This window comes from Caretta caretta, chromosome 6 (genome assembly GCF_965140235.1).
Source record: "Caretta caretta isolate rCarCar2 chromosome 6, rCarCar1.hap1, whole genome shotgun sequence".
NCBI lineage: Eukaryota > Metazoa > Chordata > Testudines > Cheloniidae > Caretta > Caretta caretta.
Window position 1 is genome coordinate 99,519,838 of NC_134211.1, and position 21,214 is coordinate 99,541,051.

The following is a 21,214-nucleotide window of genomic DNA, read 5'->3' on the forward strand; positions in this document are numbered from 1 at the left end:
GTGTCTCTATACATTTTGGTTTGGTATTTTCTCAAGGAATGTATATACCACGACTCATATTTCAGTTTTCAATATTATATAAATATTATATATACCAAAAATTATCAAACCGTTAAACATTTTTTCAGTAATTTTCATTAGTATATTCTAATAATTATTTTCTTTTCCCCAGTTTAAACTGGTATTTACCAGTGCCTGTCCGAAATAAGTTTTTCCTGGAAAACTGCCAACCTTGCACCAAAGACAAGCCCAAAAGCTAATTTTCATCATATGAGAATTTAGTAATTAAATAATTCAGACTCATCAACAGCCTCTGTAAATCTCTTTATAATTAATCTGTAGAAAATTCTTTTAAAAGTCTTTAAGATTACAGAATTTATGAATGAGAAGAGACTAGAGAGAAAGGAAAGCCTGTTGTTTGCATATTACCTGAATTTTTTTGTTGCACTGAGGCCATTACTGAATCCACCTCCACCTGGAACAGAGAAAATATACCAGACAATATTGTTGAGCCTGCTTTCACCATGTGGTGAATTTGATCCATTATAGTTATTTCAATTTGTATCAACTGTAATTAACAAAATTCAATTCTGATCACATAACTATTAAACAGCATATCTTGTAAAATCGTCTGCAGTATTAGTTCAGTACTATAGCTTTAATATAAATACTTCCCCCCATTAAACATTTGTGTGTCTATGGCCAGAAAAGAAGCTATAGGCTATGTCTACATTACAGAGTTAAGTCGACACAAGTTACTCCGACAATCATAAACCACTGTAATTACATCACTTGTGCATGTTCACACAACGCTCCTTGTGTCGGCAGAGTGCATCACAATTGGTGCTCTAGCATCAAAAGAGCAGTGCACTGTGGGTAGCTATCCCACTGTACAACTTGTCACATTCTGCCACTAGGAATTGTGGGAATGGATTGCAGTGCATCATGGGTGTGGGCTCACTGTCCCATGATGCAGTTTTTTCTGTCCCATCATTCGATGGGCTTCTGACTACCCTTTGCACCGTTTTTCAACAGCCCCTGTAAACTGTGCGCCCACCATCTCTGCCGAAAAACATGGATCCTGCACTGCTCACCAGTCTTGTGATAACAGTTATGAACACAATGCAACTGATCATACAGTACTTTCTGAGCTGTGAATCCAAACAGGAATCTGAGATGCCTGCCCTGCTGGGTGCCACAGAAAGAAACAATTCCAGATTACTTTTGGCATTCATGGAGCTGCTGCACACGATGGACTGTCGCTATTGGTCTCAGAAAACAATCACTGAGTGGTGGAATCACATCGTTATGCAGGTTTGGGATGATGAGCAGCAGCTGCAAAACGTTTGGATGCACAAAGCCATGTTCCTGGAACGGTGTGCGGTGCTCACCCCTGCCCTTCCACAAGGACACCAAAATGAGAGCTGCCCTCTCAGTGGCAAAGCATGTGGCGATTGCTGTGTGGAAGCTGGCAACTCCAGACTGTTACTATCAGTCATGACTCAGTTTGGAGTTGGGAAGTCCACCACAGGGGTTGCGTTTACACAAACGTGCAGGGCCATTAATCACATCCTGCTATGAAGGGCTGTGTTGCTATGAAATGTGTGTGAAATGGGGGATGGTTCTGTGGCAATGGGATTCCCTAACTGCAGTAGGGTGACAGATGGCATGCATATCCCAATTTTGGCCCTGGACCATCTTGCGATGGAGTACATCAATCGAAAGGGTTGCTTCTCTATGGTACTGCAGGTGCTTGTGGATCACCAGGGTTGTTTTGCTAACAACAATGTGGGGTGGTCAGGAAAGATTCATGACGCACACACCTTCAGGAACATTGGCTCGTATAGAAAGCTGCAAGCAGAGACTTTCTTTCCAGACCAGAAGATTCCAATGGAGGACACTGAAATGCCCATAGTGATCGTGGGAGACCTAGTCTACCCCTTACTCCCATGGCTCATGAAGCCTTATACCAGAAACATTGGCAGCAGCAAGGAGTGCTTCAACAACAGGTTGAGCAGGTGCAGAATGACCGATGAATGTGCGTTTGACAGATTAAAAGCTCACTGGTGCTACCTTTATTGCAGGTTAGATCTCAATGAGGAAAATATTGCCATGGTCATAGCCCAGCCTGCTGTACTCTGCATAATACTTGTGAAGCTAAGGGGGAAAAGTCCAGGGGTGGAGCATCGAGGCAGATCGGATGGCAGCTGATTTGGAGCAGCCAGATACCAGGGCTATTAGAGGGGCTCAAAAAGGGGGCTATTTGAATCAGGGAGGCTTTGTAGCAGCATTTTGACAATGAGCCCCAGTAATGTGCCTTTACATAATGCAGTCAGCCAGGCTCGTTTACTTGCCACCTGGAATAACCCTTGTGATGATTGCTTCCTGAGTATGATTTGTAGTTTGTAAATGTGCTCATTGCCACTGTGTATGAATGCCAGCAGCAACCATTGTGTGTAGGAGAAAAATAAAGCTTAATTTTCTTTCTATGAGTACATTTTTATTAAACAGCAATGACCAATACACAGAATTTGATTTCTTGCAAGGGAGACGACTCTGACAAGCACTCTATTAAAGGAGGTGCTCATAGCTGTGTATAAGTCCAGCTATCATTACCTGTCCAAAAGGGTGAGTGAAGGTGGTACTGAGACGGGCCGGGAAGATGCAAAGAATATGTGCGAGGAGTCGGGGAGGGCATGGCACGCTGTTCTGTTTAGGCTGCAGGGGAAGGCGAGCATACGTATTCTGACTACAGCACAATCAGGGACTTTAGCATCTGTTTGGTCCTGCATCAGTTTTATCATCCGATCCTGCCTCTCTGAAATACGCTCTTGGTGCTGCTTCCTCTCCAGGCCATCTATTTTCAATTTTTCATTAATTGTCTCTCTCCACGCTCTGTGATCATGATCTGTGGTGTCAGACAATTGGAACACCTCCCTTAATCATGTCCTCCTTTTGCATCCTGGGTCACCTCCTTGTCTGATGGAGGTGCTCCACTGGCGTGTAGGAAGTTCCCCTCCAGAGCACATTTGTAGAAGCACAAGAAACAACAAACAGAGGCAGTATTGTGAGTGCACTCACAACACTGAATCATAGTAGTTAAATACACCTCTCTCTCACTCTCCCTTGGCAAGCACAAAGCTCAGCGACCGTACTAAACATGGTGAGTTCAGCCTGGGGGAAGAGAGGAAGGTCCAAGATGGAGCCAAGGGTCTAGGTGTTTTTTTTAAGGGGATCAGTGCAAGTGACTATTGTAAATTCTGCCACCTTTTTCCACAGGTGGGGGTAATTCAAGCTGATATCTCACTCCAGAGGATAAACAAGGATGCAAGGATGAATCTCCTGCATGCATGTGGCTTCAGACCAGGTCCCTATGCTGCTTTGGTCCCTGCAGAAGTGATTACTGATTGGGGGAGAAAGGCAGCTCTGCTAAGGAACCTTCAGCAGAAGATTGGCAAGTACCTCTAGAAAAGTTTCCTAGAGATCTCTCCGAAGGATTCCTGTGAAATCTTGGTGTGCATTAACAACTTTTTCAGCAGGGTCCCCACTGTGTAGCTACAGATGTGAATGGGAAGCAGATGCAAATACTGCTAGTCTTGTACATTTCTATCCCTTAACCCACTTCTAGCAAATAACAAAACCAAGAACAGCTCTACCTCATGTAACTGAGCAGTATCAAATCAAAATGACCACTTACCAGAGCTCCCCTCTCCTGCATCACGCACGCCAAAGCCGAAGTGCTGAGACTGGCTTGAACCATCTGGAGTAGAGAAGAGGTCCTGGCTAGCCACACTACTGGATGACTCTGTCACCTGTCCACCTCATTCTCCAACTCTACTTCCAGTCCACTGGCCACTGTCTCCATCCTCCCCCACCCCGTCCACAAAGCATCCATGTGGCTCTTGGTGGTGGAAGTGGGGTCACTGCTAAGGATGGCGTCCAGTTTCTTGTAGAAGCATCAGATCTTTGGTGCAGTACCAGAGCGTCTGCCTCCCATGTTTTCTGGTACGTCTGCCTCAGCTCCTTGATCTTAACTTGCACTGATGCGCGTCCCATTCGTGGCCCTCTCCAACATGCCACAAGAAATCTTCCTGTAGGTATCGAAGTTCTATGGGTGGAGTGGAGCCGGGACCGTACAGCCTCTTCTCCCCACAGATGCAGCAGATCCAACAATTCCACTGTACTCCAAGCGTTTGCTGTGCGGAGCCGCCATGGTCAGCTGGGAAGATGCAATGTGAGGTCTGCACACCGAGCAAACAGGAAGTGGAATTTCAAAAAGTCCAGTCCTTTAAAGGGGGAAGGGTAGATGCCTGTATACCGGGCTGCAGGGCAGCAGAGTTCTAACAGTATCCTGACCAGAGGGGTCAGGATGGGCATTGTCGGACACCTCTTAGAGGCCATTTATGGTGACATAAGCAAACACAGTGTCTACACTGATGCTGCGTCGATCTGACTTTGCTGCAAAAAGCTCTACACCTCTCGTTGAGGTGGTTTTATTTTGTCAGCGTAGCAGGAGAGTTAAATCGGCAGGAGGAGCATTGTTGCGTGTAAACCTCCACTATTTTGTCAATGAAAGCTGACTTTTATCGACAAAACTGTGTAGTGTAGACAAGGCCAAAGAGTACACCAATTCTAACTAAGTCCCCAATCTTTCAAAAATAAATATGTGCTTAACTGAACTCAAATGGACTTATTCATGTGTGGAAAATTAAGCAGTCATATGTTTTTGGGATGGGGCCTATTTAAAATTAAGCAGTCACATTTTTTGGGATGGGGGCTATTTCCCTTAAAAAAAAAAAAAAAAAGGAAGTTCCTGTTTCAACAACGGTCTATCTTACAGAGTATTTTAAAGAAATGTTCTCAAAATAAAAGTGTTGAAACTGCAGAATGAATGATTTAAATAAAAAATGTAGGGTGAGTGGTATGCAAAGTAGGGGGAGATAACTTACCCCAGTTTCTCCCACCTCCATCCTCAAAAGCCCTGTATTGCAGCATCCCTCCTACCAACGAATGTGTTGGATGAGGCTCCCTCTGAGACCCATTTATGATGCTATTTGCAGCAGCCAAGAGAATTTAGTCCAGAACTATCTGAGATGTTCTCTTTCCCTTATGGATTGATCCTGGTGCTTTTGCAGTGACCTCACTGCTCTGAGGAGCATTAGGCCCAAACGCGCATTTTAGCACACCGAGCTGCCACTAAAATGACAGCTTAGCTGGAGTAGCGTGATTATAAAAAAACAAAAATAAAAACCAGACTCATCCTTCCAGAGCATTTTATATCGGCTCAAATGGTTGGAGGGTAACAATTAATCAGATTTCCAGAAAGAAAGTTTTTTCTCCCCAGTAACAAATAACTTCCTTCAGAAATTTGAACGATCACATTTCTGATACTTTAGTATTCATTACACAATATAAACCAATTGCTGAAATTGGTAAAACATATGGGAAAATGCTTTGCATTCAAAAACATTTTTAATTGCGAGTTATTCTACCTAGATAGTAAATTTATTGTGTTGGCATACAAGCACTGACAAAATACAGGTAACAGAAATATCAGTACAAAAAATGGTGTTACTTCTCTCCATTTTAATTCATCACTGGACACTTATCTCAGGTGGGTCATCTTGCTAGAAATGTCATTTTAGTAGTAGAGAGACAAGGTGGGTGAGGTAATATCTGTTATTGGACCAACTTCGGTTGCTCAGAGAAAGAAGTTTTTTGGGCCACACAGAGCTAAGTGTCGAAGCTAAGGCTCGAAAGCTAGTGTCTTTCACCAACAATTGTTGGCCCAATAAAAGATATTACCTCACACACCTTACCTCTCTAATATCCTGGGATCAACAGGACTACGATTACACTGCATATATTAATAGCAATAAGTTTAGAATCTTTAAAAATTATTTTATAAAAATATATAATACCAAATGTCCACTGATAAACTATAAGTTGTCAGACTAGATAAAATCATTGTGAAGGAAAGCAAGGAGCTGTGAAGAGTGATCTCCTGGCAGGATAATGCAACAATACTATATAATTCAATCCTTACTTTGTACATCATCCACTAAAGAGTTTACTGGTGACACCTTGTGGTTTAAAAACGGATATTATTAATATTTAAAAAACTGTAACTAGAGATGTCACGGTTCCTCCCCCACTCTGAACTCTAGGGTACAGATGTGGGGACCTGCATGAAAAACCCCCTAAGCTTATCTTTACCAGCTTAGGTCAAAACTTCCCCAAGGTACAAAATATTACACCCGTTATCCTTGGAATGGCCGCTACCACCACCAAACAATTACTGGTTACTGGGGAAGAGCTGTTTGGACGCGTCTGTCCCCCCAAAATACTTCCCAAAACCTTGCACCCCACTTCCTGGACAAGGTTTGGTAAAAAGCCTCACCAATTTGCCTAGGTGACTACAGACCCAGACCCTTGGATCTTAAGAACAATGGACAATCCTCCCAACACTTGCACCCCCCCTTCCCTGGGAAATGTTGGATAAAAAGCCTCACCAATTTGCATAGGTGACCACAGACCCAAACCCTTGGATCTGAGAACAATGAAAAAAGCATTCAGTTTTTACAAGAAGACTTTTAATAAAAAAATAGAAGTAAATAGAAATAAAGAAATCCCCCCTGTAAAATCAGGATGGTAGATATCTTACAGGGTAATTAGATTCAAAACATAGAGAACCCCTCTAGGCAAAACCTTAAGTTACAAAAAAGATATACAGACAGAAATAGTTATTCTATTCAGCACAATTCTTTTCTCAGCCATTTAAAGAAATCATAATCTAACACATACCTAGCTAGATTACTTACTAAAAGTTCTAAGACTCCATTCCTGTTCTGTCTCTGGCAAGAGCAGCACACAGACAGACCCTTTGTTCCTCTCCCTCCTCCCAGCTTTTGAAAGTATCTTGTCTCCTCATTGGTCATTTTGGTCAGGTGCCAGCGAGGTTACCTTTAGCTTCTTAACCCTTTACAGGTGAGAGGAGCTTTCCCCTGGCCAGGAGGGATTTCAAAGGGGTTCACCCTGCCCTTTATATTTATGACACGCCCCCCAAATCTCAGCTAGGGTGAAACACTGGCTGGGATTTCTTCCTGGAGCTCTAGGAAAACAGAGTTAATAAGACACATGCATCTCTAAATATACTACCAAGTACATAAAGACTAACAATATTTTCCACATCTCAAGGACGATTTTAACTAGTTGATTCTGGGAAACTTTCACGGGAGAGTGCATCAGCCACTTTGTTAGAAGCTCCTGAGATGTGTTGGATGTCGAAATCAAAATCTTGGAGAGCTAAACTCCACCGAAGAAGTTTTTTGTTAGTTTCTTTGACGGTGTGAAGCCACTTCAGTGCAGCATGGTCGGTTTGCAGGTGGAAACGCCGTCCCCAAACATATGGGCGTAGCTTTTCCAGAGCGTAGACAATGGCATAACATTCTTTTTCAGTGACTGACCAGTTGCTTTCCCTCTCAGACAGTTTTTTGCTGAGAAACACTACAGGGTGGAATTCTTGATCAGGTCCTTTCTGCATTAAAACTGCTCCCACACCACGCTCGGACGCATCTGTGGTTACTAGGAACGGTTTGTCAAAGTCTGGGGCCCTTAGTACAGGGTCAGACATGAGTGTCGCTTTAAGCTTGTTAAAGGCCTTCTGACACTTTCCGGTCCACTGAACAGCATTTGGCTGTTTCTTTTTGGTTAGGTCTGTCAGTGGGGCAGCGATTTGGCTGTAGTGCGGTACAAATCGTCTGTAATAACCGGCCAAGCCTAAGAAGGATTGAACCTGTTTCTTTGACTTTGGGACAGGCCACTTTTGGATAGCATCCACTTTGGCCTGTAGGGGGCTGATAGTTCCTTGACCCACCTGGTGTCCAAGGTAAGTCACTCTGTTTAGGCCTATTTGACACTTCTTAGCCTTAACAGTTAGTCCTGCCTCCCTTATGCGCTCAAGGACTTTTTGTAGATGTTCCAGGTGGTCTGCCCAGGAATCCGAAAATATGGCCACATCGTCAAGGTAGGCGACTGCATATTCTCCTAATCCCGCTAGGAGACCATCTACAAGTCTTTGGAAAGTGGCGGGTGCATTTCGCAGCCCGAAAGGGAGTACATTAAATTCATACAGCCCGAGATGTGTGATGAAGGCTGACCTTTCCTTGGCAGATTCGTCTAGCGGTACCTGCCAGTACCCCTTGGTTAAGTCCAAGGTAGAGATGAACTGGGCCCGTCCCAGTTTCTCTAATAGTTCATCTGTGCGTGGCATTGGATAGTTGTCTGGGCGAGTTACAGCATTTAGCTTACGGTAGTCCACGCAAAAACGTATTTCCCCATCTGGTTTGGGAACTAGAACCACTGGAGATGCCCATGCACTTTCAGAGGGGCGGATTACACCCATCTGTAACATATCCTGGATCTCCCGTTCTATAGCAGTTTTAGCTTGAGGAGACACCCGGTAAGGTTGGACCCTAATTGGGTGAGCATTACCTGTGTCAATGGAGTGGTATGCCCGTTCAGTCAGTCCTGGGGTGGCTGAGAACGTTGGCGCGTAGCTAGTGCACAGCTCCTGGATCTGCTGTCGCTGCATACGCCCAAGGGTCATGGAGAGGTTCACCTCTTCCACACCACCAGCACATTTCCCTTCGTAGTAAACACCTTCAGGCCACTCAGCGTCGTCTCCTCCCTGGGCTGTAAACTGACAAACCTTTAATTCTCTGGAATAAAAGGGCTTTAGAGAATTAATATGGTACACCTTAGGCTTTCGGTTGGAGGTGGGGAATACTATGAGATAATTAACAGCTCCCAGGCGCTCCTGGACCGTGAATGGCCCTTCCCAAGATGCTTCCATTTTATGGGCCTGGAGCGCCTTTAAGACCATGACCTGGTCTCCTACTTTGAAGGAACGCTCCCTGGCATGTTTATCATACCAGGCTTTTTGCTCTTTTTGAGCATCCTGTAAGTTTTCTCTAGCAAGGGCTAAAGAGGTTCGGAGGGTGTTCTGTAGGTTGGTTACAAAGTCCAGAATGTTAGTTCCTGGAGAAGGTGTAAATCCCTCCCATTGCTGCTTCACCAACTGCAATGGCCCCTTAACCTCACGGCCATATACAAGTTCAAATGGGGAAAACCCTAAACTGGGATGTGGTACAGCTCTGTAGGCAAAGAGCAACTGCTGCAACACTAGGTCCCAATCATTGGAGTGCTCATTTACAAATTTACGTATCATGGCCCCCAAAGTTCCATTAAACTTCTCCACCATGCCATTTGTTTGATGATGGTAAGGAGTGGCAACCAAGTGATTTACCCCATGAGCTTCCCAAAGGTTTTTCATAGTTCCTGCCAGGAAATTAGTCCCTGCATCGGTGAGGATGTCGGAGGGCCAACCTACCCTGGCAAAAATGTCTGCTAGTGCCTGGCACACACTTTTAGCCCTGGTGTTGCTTAGAGCTACTGCTTCCGGCCATCGGGTGGCAAAATCCATGAAAGTCAGTATGTACTGCTTTCCTCTGGGTGTCTTTTTCGGAAAAGGACCCAGAATATCCACAGCTACTCGCTGAAATGGAACTTCAATGATGGGGAGTGGCTGGAGAGGGGCTTTGACCTGGTCTTGGGGTTTTCCCACTCTTTGGCACACCTCACAAGACTGGACATAGGTAGAAACATCTTTGCCCATTCCCTCCCAGTGGAATGACCCCCCCAAACGGTCTTTGGTCCTGTTCACACCAGCATGGCCACTAGGGTGATCATGGGCTAAGCTCAAGAGCTTGGCCCGGTATTTAGTTGGAACTACCAACTGTCTCTGAGGATGCCAGTCTTCCTGGTGTCCACCAGAAAGAGTTTCCTTGTATAAAAGTCCTCTTTCTACAACAAACCTGGATCGATTAGAAGAGCTGAGAGGCGGTGGGTTGCTCCGTGCCGCCGTCCAAGCTCTCTGGAGGCTTTCATCTGCTTCCTGTTCGGTCTGGAACTGTTCCCTTGATGCTGGGGAAGAGCTGTTTGGACGCGTCTGTCCCCCCAAAATACTTCCCAAAACCTTGCACCCCACTTCCTGGACAAGGTTTGGTAAAAAGCCTCACCAATTTGCCTAGGTGACTACAGACCCAGACCCTTGGATCTTAAGAACAATGGACAATCCTCCCAACACTTGCACCCCCCCTTCCCTGGGAAATGTTGGATAAAAAGCCTCACCAATTTGCATAGGTGACCACAGACCCAAACCCTTGGATCTGAGAACAATGAAAAAAGCATTCAGTTTTTACAAGAAGACTTTTAATACAAAAATAGAAGTAAATAGAAATAAAGAAATCCCCCCTGTAAAATCAGGATGGTAGATATCTTACAGGGTAATTAGATTCAAAACATAGAGAACCCCTCTAGGCAAAACCTTAAGTTACAAAAAAGATATACAGACAGAAATAGTTATTCTATTCAGCACAATTCTTTTCTCAGCCATTTAAAGAAATCATAATCTAACACATACCTAGCTAGATTACTTACTAAAAGTTCTAAGACTCCATTCCTGTTCTGTCTCTGGCAAGAGCAGCACACAGACAGACCCTTTGTTCCTCTCCCTCCTCCCAGCTTTTGAAAGTATCTTGTCTCCTCATTGGTCATTTTGGTCAGGTGCCAGCGAGGTTACCTTTAGCTTCTTAACCCTTTACAGGTGAGAGGAGCTTTCCCCTGGCCAGGAGGGATTTCAAAGGGGTTCACCCTGCCCTTTATATTTATGACAAGAGATATTATCAGAAGTTAAAAAACTGAGATTGTTAGTTAATATGTATTTTGAGTACATCTCTGGAAAAGGTTTGGTCTTCAATTGTGTGCAAAAATTAAGCATTTCTCAGCAAAGCCCCAGAGTAATTGGATCATAAGGGGAAAAAACAACACTAAACTTTTTAGGATTTTTTTTTAGCACTTAAATGAATGACAAGTGGTTTGAAGTTAGCTTGCAGCATATTTAGGCCTCCATGAAGAGTGATTGCTTTGATAAACTGGGAGAAGGGGAGGGGAGAAGCTGGTTGAGAAATTAACATAATAAGGAAATAATGTACTGTGCACTAAGTGGACACTACGTAAGATTAACCAGCTACATGTGTAAACATGTGTCTGGATAGTAACATGGCGATGGACACAGATATATTTATTTCAGTGATTACATACAAGACCATGATTGTATAATCTTTTATACATGTTCTATCTAGTCTGTTCAGGTTCCATTCCCATCCGCAAAGTATATGACCGCATTCCAATACTGTAAGAAGTGACAAGCCTAACATTTTGCACATGTATTTTATTCTCTCTCTCATCCTCTCCTGAGGTAAAAAACTGTATGTTGTGTAGTGTTTTGGTAGGCTTAAAAAAACAAAAACAAATAAAAAAAACCCTGTCTGCTGCTGTGTTTATATGTCAGAAAAGGCAGGGTTGAAGAAGTACATTTTGCACTTCTTGGAGCCGTAAGTGACTCAGTTTGTGAGAACATGTGTTTACTTATTGTAACATACAGTAATTTCTTCTCAAAGAACCTCATAAGCAAATAGACTGTGTGTATATTAATGCACAATCATTTGGATCTCATATCACACTTTAAACTAAGCAGGGCTCACTACACCCTCTTTTCCCACCCACCTTGTACACCCGTGCATCCTCAGAGTAGGATTTCGCAAAATTAATGTGGATAGTGATAATGTTCCCAACATGATTAATAGCTTTGGCCTTTTGTTTTTAAATACACACAGACAGCTGACACCTGACCTCTAAGAATCAGACTACACTTCTGTTAATTTCATGAACTGGATCTATTAGACTAGACTATTTTGCATACGGTGTTCTCAGTAGTGAGATATCCTTATAAATTTAGTCTTTAAGACATGATGGAGAAAAAAAATAAGCTATACCTTTGATGGTTTGTAACCAAATAGCATCACCACAGCGACCTTAAAGTCCTCTCTGCTTAAATATCCTTTCTTATCTTCATCACAAGCTTCAAAAACCTGAAGTAAATAGATTGCCATTAAGAAACAACAGTACACCTGACCTGAAGTTACTGTTATTACTTATTAAAACTGTGTGTGAGAAATAAAACAAATACTTATTTGGAAAAAGATATTGTATTTAAAACTTGCAGCTTAAAAATCACATTGCTGTCTGAACATGTTTCGCATGCCTTATCTCACAACAGGTTTAATGGCCCTCTGCCATGTACATTGGTCAAACTGGACAGTTGCTACGTAAAAGAATAAATGGACACAAATCAAATGTCAAGAATTATAACATTCATAAACCAGTCGGAGAACACTTCAAATCTCTCTGGTCACTCGATCTCTGACCTAAAAGTCGCAATATTACAACAAAAAGACTTCAGAAACAGACTCCAACGAGAGACTGCTGAATTGGAATTAATTTGCAAACTGGATACAATTAACTCAGGCTTGAATAGAGACTGGGAGTGGATGAGTCATTACACAAAGTAAAACTATTTCCCCATGTTTATTCCCCCCCCCCCCCCACTGTTCCTCAGACGTTTTTGTTAACTGCTGGAAATGGCCCACCTTGATTATCACTACAAAAGGTTTTCTTTCTCTCCCCCCGCCCCCGCTTTCCTGCTGGTAATAGCTCATCTTAAGTGATCACTCTCCTTACAGTGTGTATGATACCCATTTTTTCATGTTCTGTGTGTATATAAATCTCCTCACTGTATTTTCCACTGAATGCATCCGATGAAGTGAGCTGTAGCTCATGAAAGCTTATGCTCAAATAAATTGGTTAGTCTCTAAGGTGCCACAAGTACTCCTTTTCTTTTATTTCACAACGTGACTCACGGCCAGTGGAGTCCTACTGCTTTTAGCTCATTTAAAAAAAAAAAAACAAAAAAAACCACACACCACCCACAACCCTAAATTTCAGTCTGATGTCTTTAAATATAGAAACTTTTTTTTTCCAGTTAGTAAATTGTTATTAATTCACAACATCAAAAATGTTTTCTTATTAGCAGGGCTTTGGAGCAGAGCCCAGAGCTGGAGCGCGAAGCTGCAGGTTTTTGCCTGGAGTTGGAGCACAGCTCCAAAGCCCTGCTTATTAATGTGGTTTATATTCTTTTCATTTTAACTGTGCATAAATATCTGGCAAAATTTAGGGCCTTGTGGGAATCTAAGGCCAGGTCTACACTACAGAATTGTGTCGACCTAACTTATGTTGCCACACAGCCACAACAATTATTAAATTGCTTGAGTGTGCACACACTTGGCTAGTTGTGTACATCCTCACCAGCCAGGAGTACTTGTACCTATTGTATTGTCAATGTTGGGCATTGTGGGATGGCTCCTGAAGGCCACTAACAGTCAACATAGGCAACATAATGTCTGCACTGACACTACACCAACCTAATTACATCAAGTGTGATTCTATGCCACTAGGGAGCTGGTGTTACTAAATCAGCATAGAGAGGCACTTACATTGTCAGGAGCCAAATTTAAGTGAAGACACTTCCACACCTAGGTTGATAGAAGACAGCTTATGTCAACCTAACTGTAATGTAGACCAGGCCTAACATTTTGAACAGATTCCTGGAAATCAACCTACACGAAAGTCCTGCTCCTATGAAACCTTGAGTTTCTCTTTAAAGTACTTGTGGCACCTTGTACTCCTTTTCTTTTGCGAATACAGACTAACACGGCTGTTACTCTGAAACCTGTCTTTAAAGTACTGAGCATCTTTAACTCCCACTTAAGTCACAGTGCAGATTCAGGCCATGGGCTGAACAAATTGCTGGGGAACCGCCATAGTTCATGACCAGGAAGCAGCAAATCTTTTCAGATAAACTAGCATTTCAGAAAAAAAACAGTGCATTTTCCACACATGTACTATTAAGAGGAAGGTTAACATAAATAACAAATTTTGAATCATAACAATTCTAATGAGGGATTTTCTCCCATAAGTGCTGATAACAAACCACAACATGGTCTTCACTTTTATTTTGGTAATATTTTTTTTGAGGGGGGTATATTTATGAGCAATTCCAGGTGGGAATGTGAAAGGACAAAGGAAAAAAAAAGACACAGGGCTCCTGTTACTCTAACAGCTTTAAGAAAAAAAGTGCTAATGAAATTCCTGTTTGTTCATGCCTTTCATTATCAGGTTACTTGGTGTAACTTACCTATTTCATCAGCATTCTGGTATCAGGGGCTTACAATTACATTCTTTATTAGCTGTAGTCATGGGTTTGCAATAAATTAGAATACAGAAGGAAAAAAAAACCTATGTAATTAGGTTGTTAGGCTGAGCCAGTTTTGATGTAGGCTGTGTTCTTAATTTGATTAATTTTACACCCCTTTTTCTCCCACTCTGTCAAACCGTCATGCAGCTATCCTCATTAGCAGAGCACTTCAAGTAGTAATTAATAATGCACTGAAGGAATGATTATGCAAACATTACTCCTGCCCTGAACCAGCATCAAGGCCAAATGAAGAGTTACTAGATTTCCAAAATACCTCTGAACAACATACTAATCCACAGAGGTCTCCCTGCCAACACTACAGAAAGAGGGATTCTAGATGGACTCTTCCTGAAGGTCGGAACAGCAGACTGGACTTCTACATAGAGTGCTTCCGCCGACGTGCACGGGCTGAAATTGTGGAAAGGCAGCATCACTTGCCCCATAACCTCAGCCATGCGGAACGCAATGCCATCCACAGCCTCAGAAACAACTCTGACATCATAATCAAAAAGGCTGACAAAGGAGGTGCTGTTGTCATCATGAATAGGTCGGAATATGAACAAGAGGCTGCTCGGCAGCTCTCCAACACGAGTTTCTACAAGCCATTACCCTATGATCCCACTGAGAGTTACCAAAAGCAACTACAGCATTTGCTCAAGAAACTTCCTGAAAAAGCACAAGATCAAATCCGCACAGACACACCCCTGGAACCCCGACCTGGGATATTCTATCTACTACCCAAGATCCATAAACCTGGAAATCCTGGGCGCCCCATCATCTCAGGCATTGGCACCCTGACAGCAGGATTGTCTGGCTATGTAGACTCCCTCCTCAGGCCCTACGCTACCAGCACTCCCAGCTACCTTCGAGACACCACTGACTTCCTGAGGAAACTTCAATCCATCGGTGATCTTCCTGATAACACCATCCTGGCTACTATGGATGTAGAAGCCCTCTACACCAACATTCCACACAAAGATGGATTACAAGCCGTCAAGAACACTATCCCCGATAATGTCACGGCCAACCTGGTGGCTGAACTTTGTGACTTTGTCCTTACCCATAACTATTTCACATTTGGGGACAATGTATACCTTCAGATCAGCGGCACTGCTATGGGTACCCGCATGGCCCCACAGTATGCCAACATTTTTATGGCTGATTTAGAACAACGCTTCCTCAGCTCTCGTCCCCTAAAGCCCCTACTCTACTTGCGCTATATTGATGACATCTTCATCATCTGGACCCATGGAAAAGAAGCCCTTGAGGAATTCCACCATGATTTCAACAATTTCCATCCCACCACCAACCTCAGCCTGGTCCAGTCCACACAAGAGATCCACTTCCTGGACACTACAGTGCTAATAAACAATGGCCACATAAACACCACCCTATACCGGAAACCTACTGACCGCTATTCCTACCTGCATGCCTCCAGCTTTCACCCTGACCACACCACACGATCCATCGTCTACAGCCAAGCTCTGCGATACAACCGCATTTGCTCCAACCCCTCAGACAGAGACAAACACCTACAAGATCTCTGTCAAGCTTTCTTACAACTACAATACCCACCTGCAGAAGTAAAGAAACAGATTGATAGAGCCAGAAGAGTTCCCAGAAGTTACCTACTACAGGACAGGCCTAACAAAGAAAATAACAGAACGCCACTAGCGGTCACCTTCAGCCCCCAACTAAAACCCCTCCAACGCATTATTAAGGATCTACAACCTATCCTAAAGGATGACCCAACACTCTCACAAGTCTTGGGAGACAGGCCAGTCCTTGCCTACAGACAGCCCCGCAACCTGAAGCAAATACTCACCAACAACCACATACCACACAACAGAACCACTAACCCAGGAACTTATCCTTGCAACAAAGCCCGTTGCCAATTGTGCCCACATATCTATTCAGGGGACACCATCACAGGGCCTAATAACATCAGCCACACTATCAGAGGCTCGTTCACCTGCACATCCACCAATGTGATATATGCCATCATGTGCCAGCAATGCCCCTCTGCCATGTACATTGGTCAAACTGGACAGTCTCTACGTAAAAGAATAAATGGACACAAATCAGATGTCAAGAATTATAACATTCATAAACCAGTCGGAGAACACTTCAATCTCTCTGGTCACGCAATCACAGACATGAAGGTCGCTATCTTAAAACAAAAAAACTTCAAATCCAGACTCCAGCGAGAAACTGCTGAATTGGAATTCATTTGCAAATTGGATACTATTAATTTAGGCTTAAATAGAGACTGGGAGTGGCTAAGTCATTATGCAAGGTAGCCTGTTTCCTCTTGTTTTTTCCTACCCCCCCCCCCCAGATGTTCTGGTTTAACTTGGATTTAAACTTGGAGAGTGGTCAGTTTAGATGAGCTATTACCAGCAGGAGAGTGAGTTTGTGTGTGTATGGGGGTGGGGGGGATGTGAGAAAACCTGGATCTATGCAGGAAATAGCCCGACTTGATTATGTAAAGAGTTGTCACTTTGGATGGGCTAGCACCAGCAGGAGAGTGAATTTGTGTGGGGGGGTGGAGGGTGAGAAAACCTGGATTTGTGCTGGAAATGGCCCACCTGTTGATCACTTTAGATAAGCTATTACCAGCAGGACAGTGGGGTGGGAGGAGGTATTGTTTCATATTTTCTGTGTGTATATAAAGTCTGCTGCAGTTTCCACGGTATACATCTGATGAAGTGAGCTGTGGCTCACGAAAGCTCATGCTCAAATAAATTGGTTAGTCTCTAAGGTGCCACAAGTACTCCTTTTCTTTTTGCGAATACAGACTAACACGGCTGTTACTCTGAAACCTAGATTTATCCAGGTGTCAGAGTAGCAGCTGTGTTAGTCTGTATTCGCAAAAAGAAAAGGAGTACTTGTGGCACCTTAGAGACTAACCAATTTATTTGAGCATGAGCTTTCGTGAGCTACAGCTCACTCCATCGGATGCATTCAGTGCATTCATTTATTCAGGACACTGTGGTGTGCGTATTGTGCTGCTCCAGCTCCCTGGGAGACACAGGGCGGTTCTTCAAAGCCTTAGACGCGTAGGAAATCTGCGGCTGACTGGCTGCTGAACTGGGGACCGTGCCCCGGCCAGCGGCTGGGTGCGAAGCAGAATTTTCTCCCCCCCCCCCCCCCGGCGGTGGCACCAGCTCCTCTCCCGCTCTCCGCCGCCTTCCAGCACGCCTAGCTCCGAGGGGTTTCAGAGGCGGGGGGGGGGGGGGGGGGGGGAGGGGATCAAGGGCGAGCCCCGTCACAACGCGCCGGTGGAACTGAGGGCCGGCCACAGCCCAGGCTGCGACCCCTCCGCTGGAGCCCCACGGAGCTGCCCGGTCACTGTCAGGCCACTATCCCCGCGACCGCCTCCCCCGCAGCCGCGGGTCCTACAAAGTAATCGGGCCCGCACCCGGCCCCCTGAGTATGGGGGATCCCGCACCCCCGCGGGGCGCCCCGGACCGTTACCTACCCGCACGTAACGCTCCCTGCCCGACCCGCCGCTCCCCGCTCGACTGGGGGCTGCGCACATGACACCGCTGCCCTCCCCCGCCTTCTCCGTTCTCGCAACCCGCCCGCCTCGCTTGACTTCCGCGGGGCAACCACAACGCCGCCTGCTATTGGTGCGGAGCGAGGGGAAGCCGCCATTGGCTGAGGCGGTTGGGATGGTCCCGCCCCCGGCTTTCCCAGGCCCCGCCCTCCGTAAGGGACCCACGCGTACCAGACGGCTGATAGGACCCGGAGGGAGCCCGCTCCGGAACGGGAAGTGACCTGGCGCTGCGCGGGACGATTCAGGCGCCGGCAGCGCTGGAGCTCAGGTGAGCAGCGTCCCTGAGCCCGGGGAAGCGGGGGCGGTGCAGGGGATGCGGCTGCGTGCGCCCCTTGCTGCAGCGGCCCTGGAGCACCCATTGCCCCAGCGGGTGGCGGGAGCCCTGGGCGGTACCGGCCGTCTGGCTCAGCGCCGCGGCGTGTGCCCCTCTGCGGCGGATGGTCCTGCGGGCTCCCCGTGTCGCGCTGGGAGTGGGGGGTCTGGTCCCGAGTGGGTTGGCTGTATCTCCCCTCGGGACCAGGGCTGTGTTGAGCTGGGTGCTGGACAAAGGCAGGGTTCTCCCCACGAAGCGCTTTCAATCTAGGGGTTTGTTTGGCTGCACGTGACAGCTAGTTGGGTGAATGTACAATTTGACTTTAGAGAGTAAAAGGCGTTAGGTGGAGCTGGTCTGGAAGGACACCATCTATATATACATGAGATTTTCAAAGTGGATTACACTAAACAGGGTCAAGGCATTGTTATTTCAGAATAAATGTGTCCACACAGGATGCTTGTTCTGGAATAACTCCATGTGTAGACAAACCCTAAGACCCTACCCCATATACGTGCTTAACTTTACATACTAATAGTTCTACTGAGTTAAATATGTGTACAAGTCTTTGCAAAATGAGAGCTAATTCAGGAATGTACGGATACCGACGAAGTGGGTATTCACACACGAAAGCTTATGCTCTAATACGTCTGTTAGGTGCCACTGGACTCTTTGCTGCTTTTACAGATCCAGACTAACATGGCTACTCCTGATACTAGTCTAATACAGGTTTTAGAGTAGCAGCTGTGTTAGTCTGTATCTGCAAAAAGAAAAGGAGTACTTGTGGCACCTTAGGGACTAACAGATTCATTTGAGCGTAAGCTTTCATGAGCTACAGCTCACTTCATTGCTCATGAAAGCTTATGCTCAAATAAATTTGTTAGTCTCTAAGGTGCCAAAAGTACTCCTTTTCTTTTAGTCTAATACAGTAGTTCTTCACCTTTACTGCAGCCTGCACCCCTTTGGTTCTCAAAATATGTTCTCTCACCCCTTATCAAAAATCATTGAAGTAGGTCAGTTCTTTAAACCTAGATATATTTTTTGTTTGTATATTACAGTAATCGGTAAAAAATGTATAATGTTAATAAATACATAGGTTTGATGAAACAAAGTAGTTGTACATACATGTCTGTGCTTAATTTGTGTTTTTGATGATTTACTTTCTTAAAAAATCTGGCATGTCTCGCACCCCAGAAAGGGCATCTCACACCCCCAGGGGGTGTGTGCACCCCAGGTTAAGAACCACTGGTCTAATAGATACAACGTATATGTACTGTACCTTTTTCTCTTCTTTTACAAATAAGTGCCAGCTATCTCAATCTAGCCATTAGTTTATGACTGATTTCCTATAGGCATCATGGCTCTAGATTAGAGGCTATTAGCCTTACAGTTTTTCTTTTGATACAGGTCTTTCATTTGTCGGTTTGACCCCTGGATTAATAAACTAGTTGCCTTTCGCTTCCTGCTGGCTGTTGTTACATGTGCAGTATACTAGGGATAGTTGCTGAACTGGTTATGAAAGTAATTAACCTGAACCTCAATCCTTTTTCCTGCTTCAGCCTTTTAAATAAGGTTTTCTTTTCCCAAGCTTGTTTTTTTAATAGTGGTTTCCCCATTGGTTCGTAGCCTGTCATTTCGATGTGCTCTCCCATTGCAAAAGTCAGTAGGTCAGTAGTTCTCAAACTTTTGTACTGGTGACCCCTTTCACACAGCAAGCCTCTGAATGCAACCCCGCCCTTATACATTAAAAACACTTTTTAATATATTTAACACCATTATAAATGCTGGAGGCAAAGCGGGGTTTGGGGTGGAGGCTGACAGCCTGTGGGCCCCCCCCCATGTAATAACCTCATAACCCCCTGGGGGTCCCACCCCCCATTTTGAGAACCCCTGCAGTAGGTGTTGTAGTCTGTCTCCCAGGCTTAAAATCTTGATTTAAGGCCAGAGCGATCCTAAAAAGTTAGGTCAAACCATCTACATTGTTCAGGGGTTTGAAAAATCCACACCCCCTGAGCTATGTAGTTAAACCAATCTAATCCCCAGTGCAGACAGCACTAGGTCAACTGAAGAATTCTATATATTCTGTTTTCTGTAGACCTAGCTATTGCCTCTTGGGGAGGTGGATTAACTACAGTGATTGGAGAACCCCTCCTGTCGCTGTAGTGAGTGACTCCACAGTAGCAGTTTACATGTAGACGGAACCTAAATCTTGCATATTTGGAGGATTTCTAAGTGAGAAGCTCTCTGGATGACCCCTTAAATAAGAAAATCTCAAAGGCAGGGTGAAAGTTCAGGATGGTTAATGAGTAAATAAGCTCTGGCAAGGAAAATGCCCTTGTGAGAAGTACAGTAGGCATAAAGCACAGCTTTTGTGGGTGTTTTTTTCAGAAACATGTCTCAAGAAAGTGAGCATGGGAGATGGACGGTATCCAGCAGTGATGAAAGTACAGAAGAAAATGATGCTGAGAAGCCATCTACATCTTCTTTGTCTCTCAGTGGACATGGCAAAACTAGTGGATCACAGTACCCATGTTCAGAGGCCAGAAAAGTTGGTCAAAAGAGAAAAGCCTCCCCTGTGAAATTTAGTGATAAAAGTTTTTCTACAGAGATTTCACCAGCAAAAATCCAGAGAACTTCCCAAGAAGGTTTAGGCTGGTGCCTTTCAAGTAGTGATGAGGAACCTGAATCTGAAGGTCAGCTGAAGCATGCACAAAAGGAAGCAGTCAAAGTGGAGAAATTCAGTGCACCTAAAAAGCAGCCTTCACATAGATGTGAAGATAATGAGCTCCCAGTGAGCCAAAAGCCAGAAAAACATTATAAGGTAGCAAGTGAAGGCCAGGACACTTGGGATTTGTTGAATGGAGGGAATCCTTTCAGATTCTTTGTCACTAAAGTCAAAGGTATTAAGTCTAAATACAACTCTGGAGCCCTTCACATAAAAGGTGAGTGTTTAATTCCTACAGAAACAGTGTTTCAAGTAGAACGGGAGCATTAAAGAAAGCGTTCTTGTATATGTGTGTTGTAAGTATGTGTAAGCATTACTGTAATGTAGCTTGACTTTCTTAACACACAAGTCGTGAAATTCAGTTATAGTCCCTCTTTTGGAAATATGTAATATATGGATGGTATA

The 21,214-nt window shown here is 44.5% G+C and overlaps 2 protein-coding genes across 11 annotated transcripts in view; one reads left to right on the forward strand and one right to left on the reverse strand.

Moving 5' to 3' along the window:
* EFCAB11 (EF-hand calcium binding domain 11) overlaps positions 1-21,214 on the reverse strand; it is a 131,913-nt gene that overhangs the window by 107,187 nt on the left and 3,512 nt on the right. Inside the window, exons 1-3 of one of the 7 annotated variants that reach the window (XM_075129829.1) lie at positions 17,697-17,809; positions 11,898-11,993; positions 430-475 (exon numbers count right to left, since the gene is read on the reverse strand). In XM_075129829.1, coding sequence (XP_074985930.1) covers positions 430-475; positions 11,898-11,993; positions 17,697-17,756 — 202 coding nt within the window. In that variant the 5' untranslated portion in view covers positions 17,757-17,809. Of the gene's footprint in view, positions 1-429; positions 476-3,697; positions 4,418-11,897; positions 11,994-17,696; positions 17,823-21,214 lie in introns of those variants that run through there. The other 6 variants (XM_048854741.2, XM_048854739.1, XM_048854737.2 and 3 more) reach the window with 6 other exon arrangements.
* TDP1 (tyrosyl-DNA phosphodiesterase 1) overlaps positions 17,952-21,214 on the forward strand; it is a 118,626-nt gene continuing 115,363 nt past the window's right edge. For all 4 annotated transcript variants that reach the window (XM_048853971.2, XM_048853974.2, XM_048853972.2 and 1 more), the window contains exons 1-2: positions 17,952-18,042; positions 20,473-21,026. In XM_048853971.2, the coding sequence (XP_048709928.1) occupies positions 20,477-21,026 (550 nt within the window). In that variant the 5' untranslated portion in view covers positions 17,952-18,042; positions 20,473-20,476. The remainder of the gene's footprint in view (positions 18,043-20,472; positions 21,027-21,214) is intronic.